The 15,330-nt window shown below is 55.9% G+C and overlaps 3 protein-coding genes across 10 annotated transcripts in view; 1 reads left to right on the top strand and 2 right to left on the bottom strand.

Moving 5' to 3' along the window:
- Nucleotides 1-1,662, bottom strand: part of Traf2 (TNF receptor associated factor 2) — a 45,436-nt gene extending 43,774 nt beyond the window's left edge. The window contains exon 1 of one of the 2 annotated variants that reach the window (XM_076569240.1): nt 1,292-1,662. The gene's annotated coding sequence lies outside the window, so the exon portion shown is untranslated. The remainder of the gene's footprint in view (nt 1-1,291) is intronic. The other variant, XM_076569239.1, reaches the window with a different exon arrangement.
- Nucleotides 693-5,102, top strand: Edf1 (endothelial differentiation related factor 1). The gene is made up of 5 exons (XM_006981016.4): nt 693-869; nt 3,169-3,220; nt 3,576-3,736; nt 4,019-4,112; nt 4,871-5,102. The coding sequence occupies exons 1-5, from the start codon at nt 792-794 to the stop codon at nt 4,930-4,932; spliced, it is 447 nt and encodes a 148-aa protein (XP_006981078.1). The 5' UTR covers nt 693-791; the 3' UTR covers nt 4,933-5,102.
- An 834-nt stretch (nt 5,103-5,936) lies between these two features.
- Mamdc4 (MAM domain containing 4) lies at nt 5,937-14,329 on the bottom strand. Of its 7 annotated transcripts, XM_042275135.2 has the most exons (29): nt 14,157-14,329; nt 13,212-13,322; nt 12,960-13,139; nt 12,736-12,861; nt 12,435-12,565; nt 12,266-12,350; nt 12,004-12,129; nt 11,639-11,776; nt 11,464-11,552; nt 11,187-11,360; nt 10,894-10,978; nt 10,624-10,809; nt 10,398-10,523; nt 10,182-10,313; nt 9,954-10,081; nt 9,763-9,874; nt 9,521-9,637; nt 9,292-9,426; nt 9,039-9,175; nt 8,748-8,967; nt 8,533-8,670; nt 8,328-8,446; nt 8,142-8,232; nt 7,866-8,012; nt 7,602-7,736; nt 7,378-7,505; nt 7,190-7,298; nt 6,532-6,704; nt 6,159-6,365 (listed from the first exon to the last, which is right to left on the bottom strand). In XM_042275135.2, exons 1-29 carry the CDS (start codon nt 14,200-14,202, stop codon nt 6,324-6,326), a joined length of 3,666 nt encoding a protein of 1,221 aa, XP_042131069.1. In that variant the 5' UTR covers nt 14,203-14,329; the 3' UTR covers nt 6,159-6,323. The 7 variants fall into 7 exon arrangements, 6 of the variants coding, with proteins under 6 accessions (XP_042131066.1, XP_042131065.1, XP_042131069.1 ...); XM_042275132.2 differs by having other exon boundaries at nt 5,937-6,704; XM_042275134.2 differs by having other exon boundaries at nt 12,266-12,565.
- Between the last annotated feature and the right edge of the window lie 1,001 nt (nt 14,330-15,330).

The raw sequence follows: 15,330 nt of genomic DNA, 5'->3' as shown, positions 1-15,330 counted from the left end.
TAGTTCAACAGAACCTGAATTCTATCTCAGGACCCCCAAAGGCGTGGCCTGGAAGACACGTGTACCAGTGTACCGACTAGTGTTGGGGACGCTGGCACAGGTTGCTCAGAAGGAACCCGCTGGGATCAGTAGGATCTGTACTCCCTTCTCGCCACTAGGACAGCACCGGTGCTAGCATGAGGGGCGGGTGTCGCCTGCGCCCCTCTCCGCCCAGTTCCCCACTCTCCTCTCAGATTCCCATGCTCCTTCCCTCTGATCCCCAGCTCCCCGACAGGTCCCCACTCTTCCCTCAGGTTCTCTTCCTCCTCTCTCCTCTCCTTTCCGCTCCAGTCTGAGTTCCCCACTCTCCTCTCCTGTCTGGGTCCCCCACTCTCCTGTCTGCCTGGGTCCTCCACTTTCTCAGGTCCTCCCATCTTCTCTCCAGGTTCCCTCTGCTCTTCTCTCTTCTGAGGTCCCTCTCCGCTCCCTTATGGCCCCCACGTTCTTCCCGGCCCAGGCGCTCTGCCCCTCGTATGCCCATAAACCGAAGACTAGATCAGTGGCGAAGATCAGACGTCGCCCTCCATGCGCCGCCCGTGGGCAGCCCCGGCGGGTCCCTAGACTGGCCGGGCTCGGATTGGCCGCGAAGCTCGGGAAGTGCCGGCTCCTGGGACCACCGACCAATGGGAGCCAGGGGCGGGACCGCGGCGCAGGCGCCGGAAGCGGGGAGGCGACGAAGGGACGTCGCGTTGCCGCGCCGGGTCTCGAGCAGCTGCCAGAGCCGCCGGACGGACCGCCGCCCCCGCCGCGCCATGGCCGAGAGCGACTGGGACACCGTGACGGTGCTGCGCAAGAAGGGCCCCACGGCCGCACAGGCCAAGTCTAAGCAGGTGCCCAGCCAGCGGGGGGCGGCGGGAAGCGGCGGGGCCGCGCGGTGCGCTGTGGGTCGCTGGGCCAAGTCTGGGGAATCCGCCAGTGGGTGGGGACCCGAAGGGAACAGACGAGGGTGGGGACCTTGCGGGACAACAGGTGGGGACGAAGTAGGGGAGAGACTGGAGCAGAGGGCAGCTGACCTGGGCGAGGCTGGGGCAAGGGTCAGGGGTTGGGGGATGGGATGTGACCTGAGCTCTGGACTGGGACGGGCCTGGGTTGGGAACTGGAAGGAGATGGAAACAGGGATGAGGACAAGCGCAAGAGTAGGTCAGAGAACCTGGCTGGCCACTAAATGTGGGGTGGGGAGCAGGGTCGTTAGGCACAGGAGACTGGGGAGCCAGGGCAGGGGCAGACTTCTTGCTGAAGGTTTTGTCCCTACCTGGTGTCAGCTTGTCCCGGCATCACTGTTGGCTTGGTGTCCATGAAGCCCACCCATGCGATCTCGGCCTATAAAGAGTGCTGTCTGAGGCAGTGGTGGTCTCCTGTGGCCGAGTGTCCTCTCCATAGGTGCACTCTGCTTTCTTGAGCCCTGAGTTCTAGGGTACCTTGAGTAGTACTGACCAGCTTTGGCTTTATTTGCTGCATAGTCGAAGCCAAATTCACAGTCCTTTTCAAGGGAACTTGGAGTCATCACAAGTGTGTAGAAAGTCTGAACATACTACACAGATAATGGCTCACAGGCCACTTTTCTGAAACATTACATTACTCAGTGACTGTGACCCAGGCATCACTGTTAGTGGTCCTGTTTCCAGGGAGACTACAGGGTTCTGTGGGGTGTGTCATCTCTCATTAGGAGTCATACTTGCTGAGGAAGCCAGGCCAGCATTCCACTCCTTCCTGCTTTATAGCAGGGTTTGGAAGAGAAATAGCTCTATTTTCAATAAAGAACCTGCTAGCATATATATATATATATATATATATATATATATATATATATATATATATATATATATACACACACACACACATACATACATACATACATATATATATACACATATGTCCGTAAATATATAATTTATTATAGTGCTGATATAGAATCCAGGACCTTGTTTTTTAATACTAAGCAAGTCTTGCCCCGTAACTGACACTGGCTGGATTCCCTTCTGAGCCTTCCGAGTACTAGGATCACATCTGTGGGCCACCACACCCAGCTCAAGCCCGTTTTAGTGTAGAAGTGAGTTGGTTCTTTTAGCAGTAGTTTAATGCACATTATCTGGGTATCTGGGTATTGAGGGTTTGTGTACAGTGTACCCCTATTTCTTTGGGGACACATTCAGTGGATGCCTGAAACTGTGAGTTGTGCCGGATCCTGTATGTACTGTGTTTTTTCTACTCATATATAACATGACAGAGTTGATAAATTAGGCACAGTAAGAAATAGTAATAAGGGCTGGAGAGATGGCTAAGAGTGGGTAAGAGTGCTTGCTGCTCTTGCAGGGGACTCAGGTTTGTGTACCAACACCAACATGGCAACTTACACCTGTCAGAAATCCAGTTCTCGGGATCCAACACCTGTTCTGGCCTCTGTGGGCACTGTATGAATGGGGCACACAGACATACATGCAGGCAAATACTCATACGTGTAAAATAAAAAGAAATACATCCAGAAAAGGGCCAGTCGTAACTAATGTTTGGGGAAAAAACCTGTTATAAGAGTGCACTGTAATAAGAGTTGTGCAAATGGTTTCTCTCTCAGGCTCCTACGTTCCTCCTCTTTCAGGGATGGTGTGAAACGATACCTTACCTAATTTGATGCCCTAAAGTGATGTGAATCACACAACCATTTTAAGGAGCATTAGGCTCCTACATCATGATTTCTTGAACCTGAAGTCTGTTTTGGTGCCTTGGCGGTTATCTGGTAACCAAAGAGGTTGCCAGGTAGATGAGTAAGAAGCAGGTAGCATGCATATGGCATGGGCACAGCTGGACAGAGGCATGGTTTATGTCTCAGTGGGGATGGTACGAGACCACATCACACTTTTCAGAACATACAAAATTTCAAAATTATGAATTGTTTATTATCTGGAATTTAATGTTTCTGAACGAAAGTTGACCATGGATTAACAAAAAACATGGAAAGTGAAACTAGAGTGGGGTGGAGGACACTCTTGTGATGAGTTTGGGTTGTTTCACCCAGCACTGTGTGTCAGTCTTTTAGAACAGTTAGCATGTGGTTGGCAAACAGCTGCCCAAATTGTGCCCCACACTCCCCAAAAGCACCTTTTGATTGAAAACCACTTTCTGGTTTTCTAGGCCATCTTAGCAGCTCAGAGACGAGGAGAAGATGTGGAGACATCCAAGAAATGTAGGTACTCAAGTTTCCACTTGCAAAGCAAGGATGTGCTGTGGGATTGCTTGCCTGATGGTATGGTTGGGTAGTGCCCTGGGGACCTGTCAGGAGCAGAGACCGGCTACTGGGCAGCCAGGAAATATTCTTGACCTGTCCGTGCAGCTCTGGGTGGTGTGAGGTCAGCAGGAACTGTTAACTTTCCACCTTCCCCTCACCACTGCGGGAAGATTCAGGTTCAGGGCTCTGAGGTCTGAAGTCCAGGTCAGCTGGGCCTGGGATCCTGTCAGTCTGGTTTCCATGTGAAATCCTTTCCCCCTCCCCGTGTTGACTGCAAACCATCTCTGCTCTGTTCCGCTCACATTGCCTCCAGGGGCTGCTGGCCAGAACAAGCAGCATTCCATCACTAAGAACACAGCCAAGCTAGACCGGGAGACGGAGGAGCTGCATCATGACAGGGTGACCCTGGAGGTGGGCAAAGTGATTCAGCGGGGCCGGCAGAGCAAGGGCCTGACGCAGAAGGACCTGGCCACGGTGAGGCTTTTCGCGGCTGTGGAGTGGGGCCAGGGGCCAGGCGCTTGGACAGCATAGGGAAGGTGGGCTCACTGCACGGTAGCTTTGGGACCTTGCCCTAGCACACCCCAAATCCTCTGGGAAAGCTGGGTCAGAGAAGCTGCGGCCCTCTCTTGCACAAGACTTGTCTGTGTGGGGGTACCAGGGACCCCAAACAAAAATGGCCGCCTGTGGGCACCTCTCCTGGCTTCTACAGCACATCTTATTGAGCTATAGTATGGCTAAGGTGCATCTTTTCTTCAGAAAATCAATGAAAAGCCGCAAGTCATCGCAGACTATGAAAGTGGACGGGCCATTCCGAATAACCAGGTTTTGGGCAAAATTGAGAGAGCCATCGGTGAGTGTCTTCCCTGGCAGTCTTGGACGAGGCATTGCCCTTCTGTGAGGGTGGCGAGGGCTGAGGTGGCAGGCCCCTGTCCTCTTGAGGCCATACTCCTAGACTCCTGCCTAAAGGCTGGAGGACTGGTGGATTGGTGAGACTCCAGAACCCTAAGGAAATGGTGTCTGGGTCCTTCTATAGCTAGCATCCAGCCAGAACACACTGCCCTCAGGGTGCCTACATGGCACACGCTTACTTCTACAGTGCACCTCCATGGAGGCCCAATGCAGTGTTCCAGTTCTGCTGGGACAAGATATCAAGATGTTTGTCTTCTCATCTTTTTAGATTTTATTTATTATTATTATTATTATTTTGGTTTTTTTCTGTCTGTTCTGGAACTCATTATGTAGACAAGGCTGGCCTTGAACTCAGAGATCTGCCTACCTCTGCCTCCTATGTGCATTAAAGGCGTGCACCCCCACGTCTGGCTTAGATTTTATTTTTTATATAGTCTCTCTGTAGCTCAGGCTGGCCTCACACTCCCATAAGTCCTCCTACCTCAGTCTCCTGAGCTCTGGGATTGCTGGTGTGAGTCACCAGCCTGGTCCTCAACCCTTTATGAGATGCTTGGCCCACACTCTAATGTCAGATGTGAAAGCCGCCCTCCCTTCCTCCCTGTGGAGGCCTGGTGATGCCAGTAGGCAATGAGGAGAGCAGGGAGGTTGGGCAGGTGCAGGAAGCTGCAGAGTGGTCAGCATCTTGCTGGCTCGTTTCAGGCCTCAAGCTCCGGGGGAAGGACATCGGGAAGCCTATCGAGAAGGGGCCGAAGGCGAAATGAACACAAAGCCTCGAAGCCAGTGGTTCCGGCTGAGCTCTTCTGGCTGGTCCCCCAGGACCACCAGCACTGCCGTGGGTCTCCTCACATGGTCAAACGGAACACGGGGGTCAGGCCTGTGTGCCCCCTCAACCCATACCTGCTGTCAAACAAAGCAAAACCTTGCAAAGTGATAGCCTCCTGGCTTTTTCCTCCCTGCTTTCTGACCTCAGCAGGGGTGCGGACCTGCACCTTCTGTCCCACGGACAGCTGGCTGCAGTGGGGAGTTCAGAGCTGGAGGTAGAAGAACTCCCCGGGAAGTAGTGCCTGGGAGGAGGCGCTGTCTTCTGAGAGCCTGTGTTCTGCTGGAGAGAAGCAGGGCCTAGCACTCTCAGCCTCCAGTTCTCTCCACCGTAGATCACAGTTTGAGGGACGAAAGCACTTCCTTCGTTATCGTCTTATTATCTATGGAATTTGACAGTCCTGTCTGTCTGCTCAGAGAAGTGGGCATCGGTCAGCCTTGTAGTAGCTGAAGATGCAGGGTGGTACCTGGCCGTGTCCCACCACCTCTTTCCCAGGGAGCTAGCTGAATTTTGGACAGGCAGGAGCCTGGCTCGGAACATATGGTATCTATGGTGAGGACAGGTTTCCTTGGCTAGGAAGGGAGCACCTGATTGCTGAGGAGTGGATGGCCACTCCCTTGCCCTGAGGACAGCCCTCAGGGCCCTCAGTGAAGCCACAGCATTACGTGGAAGATGGGGACTTCAGAAACCACTGATGTGTCACCATCACATCGTCCTGATTCAGGGTGGCAGCCTGAGCTGTTCTCACATCTCTAGTCCTGTAGTCCAAAGGCTAAAGAGCAGCTTCCCTGGGGTGTCCTGCTGCGAAGCGTGATGGGCACCCAGTGACCTCAGCCTCACCACTTACAGCCTTTCTCCTCACCAAACCAGTTTTCAGGTGCCCGTACACCCCCAGTTTTCCTGTATCTGTGGGGTGATCCCATCCTCATTGGGTCTAAAACCACCTAGTAAGTTAGAAGCTGAGCCCGTTCCTTGCTGGGTAGGGTGGTGGGTCCTTAGGTGGATCCTGTAATTTCTGAGCTGCACTAAAGTCAATGAGGGGGTTCCACACCCACTCTCTGAATTCTGTCTCAGGTTAGGTCTTGAACCCCGGGAGGGACACCCACCTTCCAGCTATGATATGTTCTGCCAAGTACAGCAAATACGAAGTGCAGCCTGAAGCCTGGGTTGCCCTCACTGGTGTAGAATGTTTATTCACAGTGCAAGGACCCCTCCACCCTTGATTACACCAGAGGGCAAAGCCACCAGATGGAGAAAGAGCTGTAGAAGCGTGGGTATCTGGGAGGGCTGAATGCTGTGCGAGTTGGCCGGAGGGGCCAGGCCTTGTCTGGTCTATGAGCTGCTGGTGATGGATTCCGGGAGGGTAACTTGATCCTAGGAAGGAGGGAGGAATATTGGACAATGGCTGTTGAAAGGCAGTCTGGACGTGGATGGATGGGGCAAGGCGTCTCTTCCTGAGTCCTGGCCCACCACTTCTTGCTTTCCCATCATTAAGCATGGAGGCAGAATCTCCCACTTGCCCACATCTGGGGGTTCCTACCGCATTGAAGAGGATATTGTCAAAACCAGAGGTTGCTGCATCTGTACTCCTCTGGAAGGGGCAGGGCTGTTTCTGTAGCCAATGCCGACCCCCAAGGCCCAGGAGCACCAGGAACATGAAGAAGAGGAGGGCCCCCCCAACAGCTATAGGCACAGACATGGGTGCCCTTTCACCTGAGGGCAGAGAGGGCGCCTGAGTTCTCCACACAGCTCCCGGTCCTTGCTTGTGTCAGGGTTCTGATTCAGGACTACTGGGAGGCATGAGCCTGGGCTGCCCAACCCCTCCAGTCCCTGTTGACTCCAGGGTTCGCCCTTGTTGATCTCTCAGCACAATGCTGAGAGCTGCTCCACCCCTTCCTCCCAGCAGGATGGCAGCCAGTGGCTCCCTAACACAGCTCCCATTGTGGTCTCCGGCTTAACCTGGCAGCTCCTTCAAGATAGTTCTTGCCCAGGAGACAGTGAAAGCTGATGCAGCCCTTATGTACAGCCCACCCCACGTGGGGATGGGTCTGTGGGGTAAACCACAGTGGGGAGAGCCCAGCCTAGCCTCGCTTCAGCTGCTTTCCTGAGTGGCCACAGAGTACTTGTAGCCATCGGAGCCACCAACCGAAGCTTGGCAGGTTCAGGACAGGTCTGCCGTCCCGGAGCCCAGTGCTTACCCTGGCTAGGTAGAGGCTGCTGGCAGTGCCGTCCTGCCAAATACTCCACGTCATCGAGGGCAATGGGCCCCAGAGCTGGCTGGCCACCCAGAGTGGCTTCAAAAACAATCTGACCGGGAAGGGAAAGGCTGTGAGTACGTGGAGGGACAGAAGAGAGGGAAGGGAGGACAGCTCCCCTGGGACCTCACCTGGAACTCCTCAGGGTTGGACACTTCGATCTGGACTTGGATCCACTGGTGCCGCAAGTGCCCGCCCTGGGCCCACACAGCTAGTTGGCCTTGAGCACTGCTCAGGAGCACTCTCAACTCACCCTTATCTGAGCAGGAACAGGGCAGGTCAGTTTAGGTTCCCGGGGACACTCTGGTGCCTAACCTGAGCCCCGTTCCCCTACACCCAGGGCCCAGCCACTCACAGAAATGCTCAGGAAAGCCCATGAAGTACCAGAAGTGGAGGCATGAGGCTGTAGTTGCTGGCAGTGGCTCACTGCGAAGCCAGGCTTTTTGGCCCCCAGGACCTAGCACGCTGGTTTCAAAGAAAGCAAAGTGGCCTGGAAATGAGAGGGTGGAATGTGCGTGCTCTTTTGACTTGGTGGTCTCTAACTAGAGGGAAGCTGGGTGAGCACAGCCCAGTTTTGTGAGGTGGTATCAGCCCGCCCCCCACGTAAGCCAGTGCGCACCTGCCTCTGTGCCCAGGGTGTGGTCCACTGTGGGTTTGGGGTAGCGGGATGGGGTGGCTCCGCGGCTCCAGTCCCAGCTGTACGCACCTAGGCTGGGCCCAGCAAGGTGGCTCCACCCACACAGCCCGGATTCAAAGTCACAGGACCCTGCAAGGGATTAGCAGGTGAGCAGGGCTGCCCCACTAAGATCAGCACGCCTGGGCAGGGCCAGGCGGGGCGAAAATCAGAGTTGTTCTTGGCATACATATGGTACTCCGGCCACAGCAGGCTGCTCACCTGGCTGAGCACAGGGCCCGTCTTGGAGGAGAAGGTCGTCCAGAGCCATGTAGGAATGCTCCACACCTGCAGCCACAGCCTCAAACACTACCTACAGGGTGTAGGGCCACAGGTCATGCAGGCTGGTCCCGGCAACCCTTGAGGATGAGAGAAGGCTCTCCTCTTCCCACCCACCCAGGCACTCACCCTCCAGGCCTGCCCAGCCTGCACATTCACACTGCCCAGACGCCAGGCGAATCCACCGTGGGCACTGATGCTGAGCTCCTGGCGCCTTGTGCTCGCTTCCAGGTGTACCCTCAGGGTGCCTACCCACCAAGAACCAGCCCGGTTAGCTGCCTTGGGGGCTCCCCAGTCACGGACAGGGGCCTTTCCCTTTCCTATAGCCCGTCACCTGGGTTACGGAGGCTCAGATGGTACCAGAAGGTCAGGCAGGCAGGCTGGGTCAGGGGCTGGTGCTCCTCTGAAGTCAGAGAGGCCACATGACCCTTGGGCAGTAAATCTGGGCTGGTGTCCACCACCATGTAGTGCCCTGGAGGAAGGGAGCCTGGCATCACTTTTCCTTCCCCTGGCCAGCCCTCTGTACCCCCACCCCAGCCATACCAGTACCTTGGGCTGTTTCTGTGGTGTGGTCTGTCCAAGGACCCCAAGGAGCTTGGCCTGAGGCATTACTCTGGCGCTTCCACAGCCCCAAGCCCCCCGGAGAGAAGCCGCAGTCAGAGTCTTCAAAGGAACAGCTCTTGGGGGCCCAGCAGGGGCCTGGCCGTACAGCCATGTCATCCAGGGCCATTGTGCCGCGGTACCCATCCCGGAGGCCTTCAAACAGCAGCTGAGGGTGGAGAGTGGTAATTGGCGGGGGCCAACCCTACACCATCTACCAAGTGCCAAGCTCACCCTCACCTGGTACTTGGTGCTGGCCTCTAGCTGGTGGTGAAGAGTGACCCAAGCCTGGTGCCAGCGGTTGCCATGGGTGCCTGACCTGGACCACAGTAGTGTGTCTTCCTCCCCATCCTTCCTCATGGCCAGGCGCAGTGTCCCTGAAGAGGAGTGGAGTTTGGAGGGGGAACAGGTCCCCCCCACCCCAAACTCCTGGTGCCTCAAGCTGCAATGGGCACCAACCACATCCAGAGGCTCTAACAGCTGAGACTCTCACCAATCTGGGGCCCATACAGGTGGTACCAGAAGCTGAGACATTCCTTGGGGACAAGCGGCACCTGGGGTCTTGTGAGTAAGAGGGCACCCTGTCCTCGAGCAGGCGGGTCCGTGGGATCCAGGAACATGAGAAAGCCTACAGGGGACGGAAAGCTGAGCTGCAGAAATGCTCTCCCAGTTTGTACTTCCTTCCCAGGCCTCAGAGAGCATGGGTCTGGGAACTCCCCTACCTTGGCCAGTGGTGTGGTCATACTTGGAACTATGGCTTTTTACACGGTGCCAGTGGGCATCTGTGAGGTGGCCTGTGTGCCAGCTGCATGAGTCCCGTTCAAAGTTACAGGAGACCTCTAGGGGTGGGGTAGAGTTGGGTGGGGGTCAGCACTACCCTCTCCCCCCTTCCCAGCTGTGACAAGGATTAGAGGTAGACTGGGTATCGGTCCCTGGGTGGGGATGGGAGGTGGGCAGGAGAGACCTCGGTCGCTCTCAGTGGTCACTGTGGGGTTGCAGTCTCTCATGGTCACATTGTCCACCTCAGCCCACTGCTGGCCAGGGCCATCCAAGTCCACCAGACCCACAAACTCCAGCTTTAAGCAGATGGAGGGAAAAGACTGTCAGTTAAGGGCAGGCTCATACCGAGTCCCCATCCTGGACTGCCATCCTCACCTGGAATGGCCGGTGCCGTGCCCCAAGAAGAACCTTCTCCACGGTCCAGCCCTTGCTGCTGCTGCTGCTTGGGGCCTGCCACACCAGCTCCCGGAAGCCATTCTCCACCACAACCAGTGCCAAGAAGCCTGGCCAAGGGAGTTTATATGGGTGGGTCATCCTCAGACCCTGTCCACCACACAGGGGGGGTCCTGGGGGCTGGGCCTGGGGCCAGGAGGCATGTAGTACCTTGGGGATGACTGTGAAAACGGTAAGTCATGTGGAGTTCACAGCGAGGGCCTGAGGGGCCCAGGGCAGGTGTGCGAGCCCGGGCCTCAGATCTTAGCTGCCCCCAGGCCTTCTGTAGAGACAGGAAGTGCCCTATGGGAAGAGCAAGGTACCCCCTCACTGCTCTGGGAGCCCTAATTTAGACTCTGAGGAGCTCCTGTGGGGAAGTGGCCTCACCAGGAACATCCCGGTCAGCGTCCCTGGCAAGCTTCCTGTTCTGGGCTGCAACCCGTTGCCACTGCAGCCTTCCTATACTCGTGTCCTCCCAGCCCCCAGCAGAGGCGGACTCAAAGTCTGTGGTGCCTGCGACAACAACAGCCTGCTCCAGAAGGCTGCAAAGCCCAGTTCTCTGGCCTGCCCGGGCCCCCTGCACATGTGGAAGCCAGGCTCTGACAGGCCTCACCACACTTGTGCTCATCCTCGCCCTCTGCACACTGCTGCTGGAAGTCGCAGAACTGCTCTGGGGGGACACACAGTTCTCCACAGGAGAGATGTCCGGGCTCACAGGCTTCCAGAGGCAGCTCCATGGACGTCTGGGGACAGAGGGCTAATGCCTCAGATCCAGAACACGATTGCACTGTGGACACATCTGGAGCAGAATTGAAGCCAGGTCAGAGTGGGTGAAGACCTTGCTTTTCCTGGGCAGGCCAGGGGAGGGCCTTAGGCAGATCACCTGGAACAAGTTTGCAGTAATTGGACATGATGAGGTCGTCCAGGCCCACGATGCCTCCTGGACCAGTCTCCCCAGCGAGAAGGATCTGAGGACAGGGAGGGCCAAGCATTATTCTGTCCTGTCTTCTTTCTGATACCCCCGGTTTATTCACTGTTGTACTTCATAAATTGCCAGATACTCTCCACCTCTCCCACTGAGCAGCCCTCAAGAGTGACTGCAAGACGCCCCATGTTCTCCTGCGCATGCTCTAGGCAGGGTTCCCTGGATCCCAGTCACAGCCTGGCTGGCCTCACCCTGAATGGCTGGGCACTTTGAATGTCAACACGGTCTCTGACCCAGGCTGTCCCCAGCTCCCCATGGTGGCTCCGCAGCAGGACAGGATCCGGGGGGGTGTTGAGCCCCTGTACCTGCAGGAACAGCTGGAAGCAGCTGGCCTCAGACCCATGCAGGTAGTAATAGAAGGTGAGCTGAAACAGAAGAAATCACAGGTTGTCAGGGGCCTCTGGCATCAGAGAAGCAGGATGGGCAACCCTGTGTGTGTGTCTTTATTTTCTCACACATCCATCTCACCGAACAGTTGTAGGGGACTGAGGCTTGGAACTCAGGGCTGAAGAGGACAGCAGTGGTGCCAGGCTTGGCCATCGAGACCAGGAAAAAGCCTTTGAGAGAGGGCAAATATGGGCCAGGGTTATTGGGAGACAGATGGGTGGAAAAGGCCATGGCCATGGTCCCTTGGAGACCTCACCATATGCACTATTCCGGCTGTGATCTCGGTGGGGCCAGGCAGGGCTCACCATGCTGCCAGCACTGTGGTTCCGGGTCCAGCCCTCCAACTGGTTCCACAGTCCCAGGCCTGTCTCAAAGTCAGTGGCCATGTGGTGGCCTAAGGAGCGGGGTGAGGGGTTATTGGGGACACTGAGCAGGGCTTTCTGTAGTCAGATGGCCCTGGTTCCAGGGAAACAATGGCTGTCCCACCCAGAGTGGCTGTGCCAGTGTCCACTTTCCTGGACTAGCCCCAGTGTTCTTTGGAGGGCCCAGCGGTCACGGCCTAGCCTCCCAGTCTTATTCTCAGTCCCTCGCCCTGCCCGGCCTAGATGGCCCCAGCCTCACTGCAGATGAGCGGGTCTTCATCAGATCGGTCTCCACAGTTGTCCTCCCCGTCACACAGCTGGTGGGGCTCCACACAAGCCTTGTTCTGACAGTGGTGCTGCCCCAGGGGGCAGCTGGCCTGAGGTCCTGGGGTGGAAAAGAGTTAACATCCACTATGGCCCCAGGATTTGGGATGGAGGTGTCCTGGGGAGGCTGAAGACTCATGGGGGTGGGCAGTGAGGGTCTCCCAGCTTTGGACAGGGTGATGTGTATGCAGCCTTACTGGGTAGCCCACAGTCCCGGAACTCCACATCATCCAAGGCCACAGCACCCCTGTGTGTGGCATTTCGGGTGGCAGAAAATGTCACCTGGAGAGAGGACGGATCCTTAGGATCTAGGTCGGTACCCAGACCTTCCCCATTGTGCCCAGCCTGGAAGACCACACGGCTCACTTTGAAGTCACCCTGGACACGGCCAGTGTTCACTGCCAGCTCCTGCCAGCCAGGACCCCAGGGTCCTGAGCTCTGCCACAGGGTCAGTGTCTCTACACCATGGGTCAGCTCCAGCCGCAGCTCAGCAACATCTGTAGTGTTTTGAGTGGTCTTGAGTGGCCAGCCCCTTGATGCTTCCCTCTAGCCTACCAGCTGTACCCTGGCCCACAGTTCGGAGTATCCGCCTGTTTCTATAGCCATACCTTTCCTCGCCCAGCCTCTTCCCACTTGGCCTTGAACCTCAGGGGTCCACAGCGCATACCTCTAGAGGCTGTGTGGTACCAGAGCCTCAGTTCACAGGTAGGAGCTGCCTCACGCATGACAGGGGAACGCAGAGTCGCAGTGGATGCCTCCTTCCCATTGTGGGTTCCCACAGCCATGTACCAGCCTGGCCAAGGGTGAGAGGTTAGGAGGCCAGCCAGGAAACCAAGGCAGAAGGGTGGTGGAGTAGTAATGGTGCATGTACACGGATTCCTTAGGCCTTACCCAAGTCGGTGCCATGTGTATGGTCAGAACGAGGCCCAGGACCGTCCAGCACTGCCCCTGCCCGGTCTCGAAGCCAGCTATAGCCTGAGGTGCTGATGTCCTGCCAGCCACAGGGGTCCTGCTCAAAGCTGCAGGTGAAAGGGATGCTCATGCTCGGGGTAGTTGAAGCACCGTGGAAACCTACGAGAGTGAGTGGTCAGGGGTCTGTCTCTACACCGCCACTCCCCCCCCCCCCCCCCCCGACCAGCTCACCACACTGGGCTTCATCTGAACAGTCTCCACAGTCACACACAAAGTTGCACACAGCTTCAATGGGGCTTCTGCAGTGGCTGGGCACCCAGGTCTTGCCTAGGGATTGTGCAGCTGGCAGAGTAACAGCCAAGTGAGCGGAGGGCAAGGCGTGACTGGCTGTTTTTATTTTTAAAACATAGAGCTGTATGGGTCTGGGTCCATATATGTGCTGTGCAAGAGGTGGAGGTCATAGGACAACTGAGGTGGGAGCCATTTATTTCCTTCCACCGTGTGGGACCCAGGGACCGAACAAGTGCCACCAGGCTTGACAGCCAATGCCTGGACCTCCTGAGCCATCCTGCCAGCTCTGACTGGCTGTTTTGAACAGTATAAATTCTATGTCCAGAGAAACCCCAGACCTAAGCAGGCCAAGGTACTAGCCGACTTGACTTCAGGGCTCAGCCCTATGAGATCATATAGAGAGGAACATGACATCTACCAAGAACTGCCACTGTGGCTCTACATCAAGAGTAAACAAAATGCCTTCCCACCACCTTCCTAGCCCCACAGAGCCCCTGCACGCCAAGGAGGGGAAAGGGCTTTTGATAAAAAACACCCCATAGGGAAGGCACAGGAGCCCACATGACTAGGAATTGGAAGTTTCCAGTAGTGTCCGCTCTCCCCCACCCCCCTCCACCCGCCCCGAATAAGAAGACACATTGAGGACAGCCAAGGAACTTCCACATGTTCCAACAGGGAAGGTGGCAGGCAAAGGTTCAGGGAGCTGGGTAGATGGTCACCTATGATGTCCCGTGGCCTCTCCTCTAGGACAGGGAGATAAGATGTAGGTGGGCAATCCCTGGCCCTGTTGGCTTGTCCTGGATGTCCCCATTGTAGACAACCTGCTCTGACAAGTTCCTGTATCTGCCGTGACACCAACTGGCATCCAGGCAGGAGTTTACTCACCTATAAACAGGACCAAGGCTGAAAGGAGGTTGCTATGCAGGTACATGGCCAGATTGGGATGTCCCAGGGCTAGGAAGGCTGTGTAGCCTAGAGGAGACTACGCAGTTATCAGTCCACAGTGGCCTCACCGGCTGACTTAGCTCTCACTGGAAAGGGCTCAGCTCCTTTATACCTGCAGCCCCTTGGCTGGGTCCCACGCAATGATGACAGGCCAAGCATCCAGCTGTAAAAGTATCTCTGGAAGGGGGCCCCTGCTTGGCTCTTTCTGACCAAAGGTCAGGTCTTGGCCATCCTGTGCATCCATCCAGCCCTGCCCTGCCCTGCCCACCCCACTGGAAGTTTCTATTGGAATGTGGAAGGCTTGGGACCCCAATTGCAAGGCTCTCAGATTCTCTAAGGGGGCCTAGAGCCCCACCCTGGTGCAGGCCAAGGATGTCAGGACAGTCTACTCAGTGGCTGTACATGGCCATCCAGTACATGTTCACAAGCTTCCTCCTCTCTGCTTAGGGGATCAGATCAGGACAAGTCCAGGATCAACAGCTTGCCTCTGTGGACCAGGACAAGTCCTATGTCAGGATGTGGTGTCCTCTCTTCCACAGCACCTGTAACTCAAGCTGTGCCACCCTGCCAACTATTCTGGGGTGTGTGTGTGTGGGGGGGGGGTGTCTCACGTGGCCCAGGCTGGCCTGAACTTGCTATGTAGCTGAGGATAACTTCTGATCCTCTTGCCTCCGCCTCTCAAGTGCTGGGATTATAGGTGTCCTTACCACATAGTTTATGCGGACTCCAAACTGAACATGGGAATTTCATGTATACTAGGCAAGCGCTCCAGCCAGCTGAGCTCCGTCTTTAGCCTCTTATACATCTTTAAAAACTGTCCTGAGAAGCCATGTGCTGGGTGGTCAGTGATAGGAAAATCTTTTTTTGTGTGTGTGTGTGGTTTTGAGACAAGGTTTCTCTGTAGCTTTGGAGCCTGTCCTGGATCTCGCTCTGTAGCCCAGGCTGGCCTTGAACTCACAGAGATCCACCTGCCTCTGCCTCCCGAGTGCTTTGAAGAGCTTGTCATAAGGAGCTAGGCTCTGTCTAGGACTTATCTTCGTGTGACCCTGGGGCTTGTCTCACCTGGGCCTGTCTGCTGGCCTATTATACAAGGGTATCTCAGTAGTGTCAACTT

The sequence above is a fragment of the Peromyscus maniculatus genome, chromosome 4 (assembly GCF_049852395.1).
Source record: "Peromyscus maniculatus bairdii isolate BWxNUB_F1_BW_parent chromosome 4, HU_Pman_BW_mat_3.1, whole genome shotgun sequence".
NCBI classification, from domain to species: domain Eukaryota; kingdom Metazoa; phylum Chordata; class Mammalia; order Rodentia; family Cricetidae; genus Peromyscus; species Peromyscus maniculatus.
This window is presented reverse-complemented; position numbering and strand designations above follow the sequence as displayed.

What these genes read in the sequence shown, in the direction of transcription:
- Edf1 (XM_006981016.4), top strand. Translation starts at nt 792, where the DNA reads ATGGCCGAGAGCGACTGGGACACCGTGACGGTGCTGCGCAAGAAGGGC. An exon ending in CGCAGAAGGACCTGGCCACG is followed by an intron (nt 3,737 to 4,018) that starts GTGAGGCTTTTC and finishes TCTTTTCTTCAG; the next exon opens with AAAATCAATGAAAAGCCGCA. An exon ending in CAAAATTGAGAGAGCCATCG is followed by an intron (nt 4,113 to 4,870) that starts GTGAGTGTCTTC and finishes GGCTCGTTTCAG; the next exon opens with GCCTCAAGCTCCGGGGGAAG.
- Mamdc4 (XM_042275131.2), bottom strand. Translation starts at nt 14,202, where the DNA reads ATGTACCTGCATAGCAACCTCCTTTCAGCCTTGGTCCTGTTTATAG. An exon ending in CACCACAGAAACAGCCCAAG is followed by an intron (nt 8,671 to 8,747) that starts GTACTGGTATGG and finishes CCCTTCCTCCAG; the next exon opens with GGCACTACATGGTGGTGGAC. An exon ending in AGGCTGGGCAGGCCTGGAGG is followed by an intron (nt 8,233 to 8,327) that starts GTGAGTGCCTGG and finishes TACACCCTGTAG; the next exon opens with GTAGTGTTTGAGGCTGTGGC.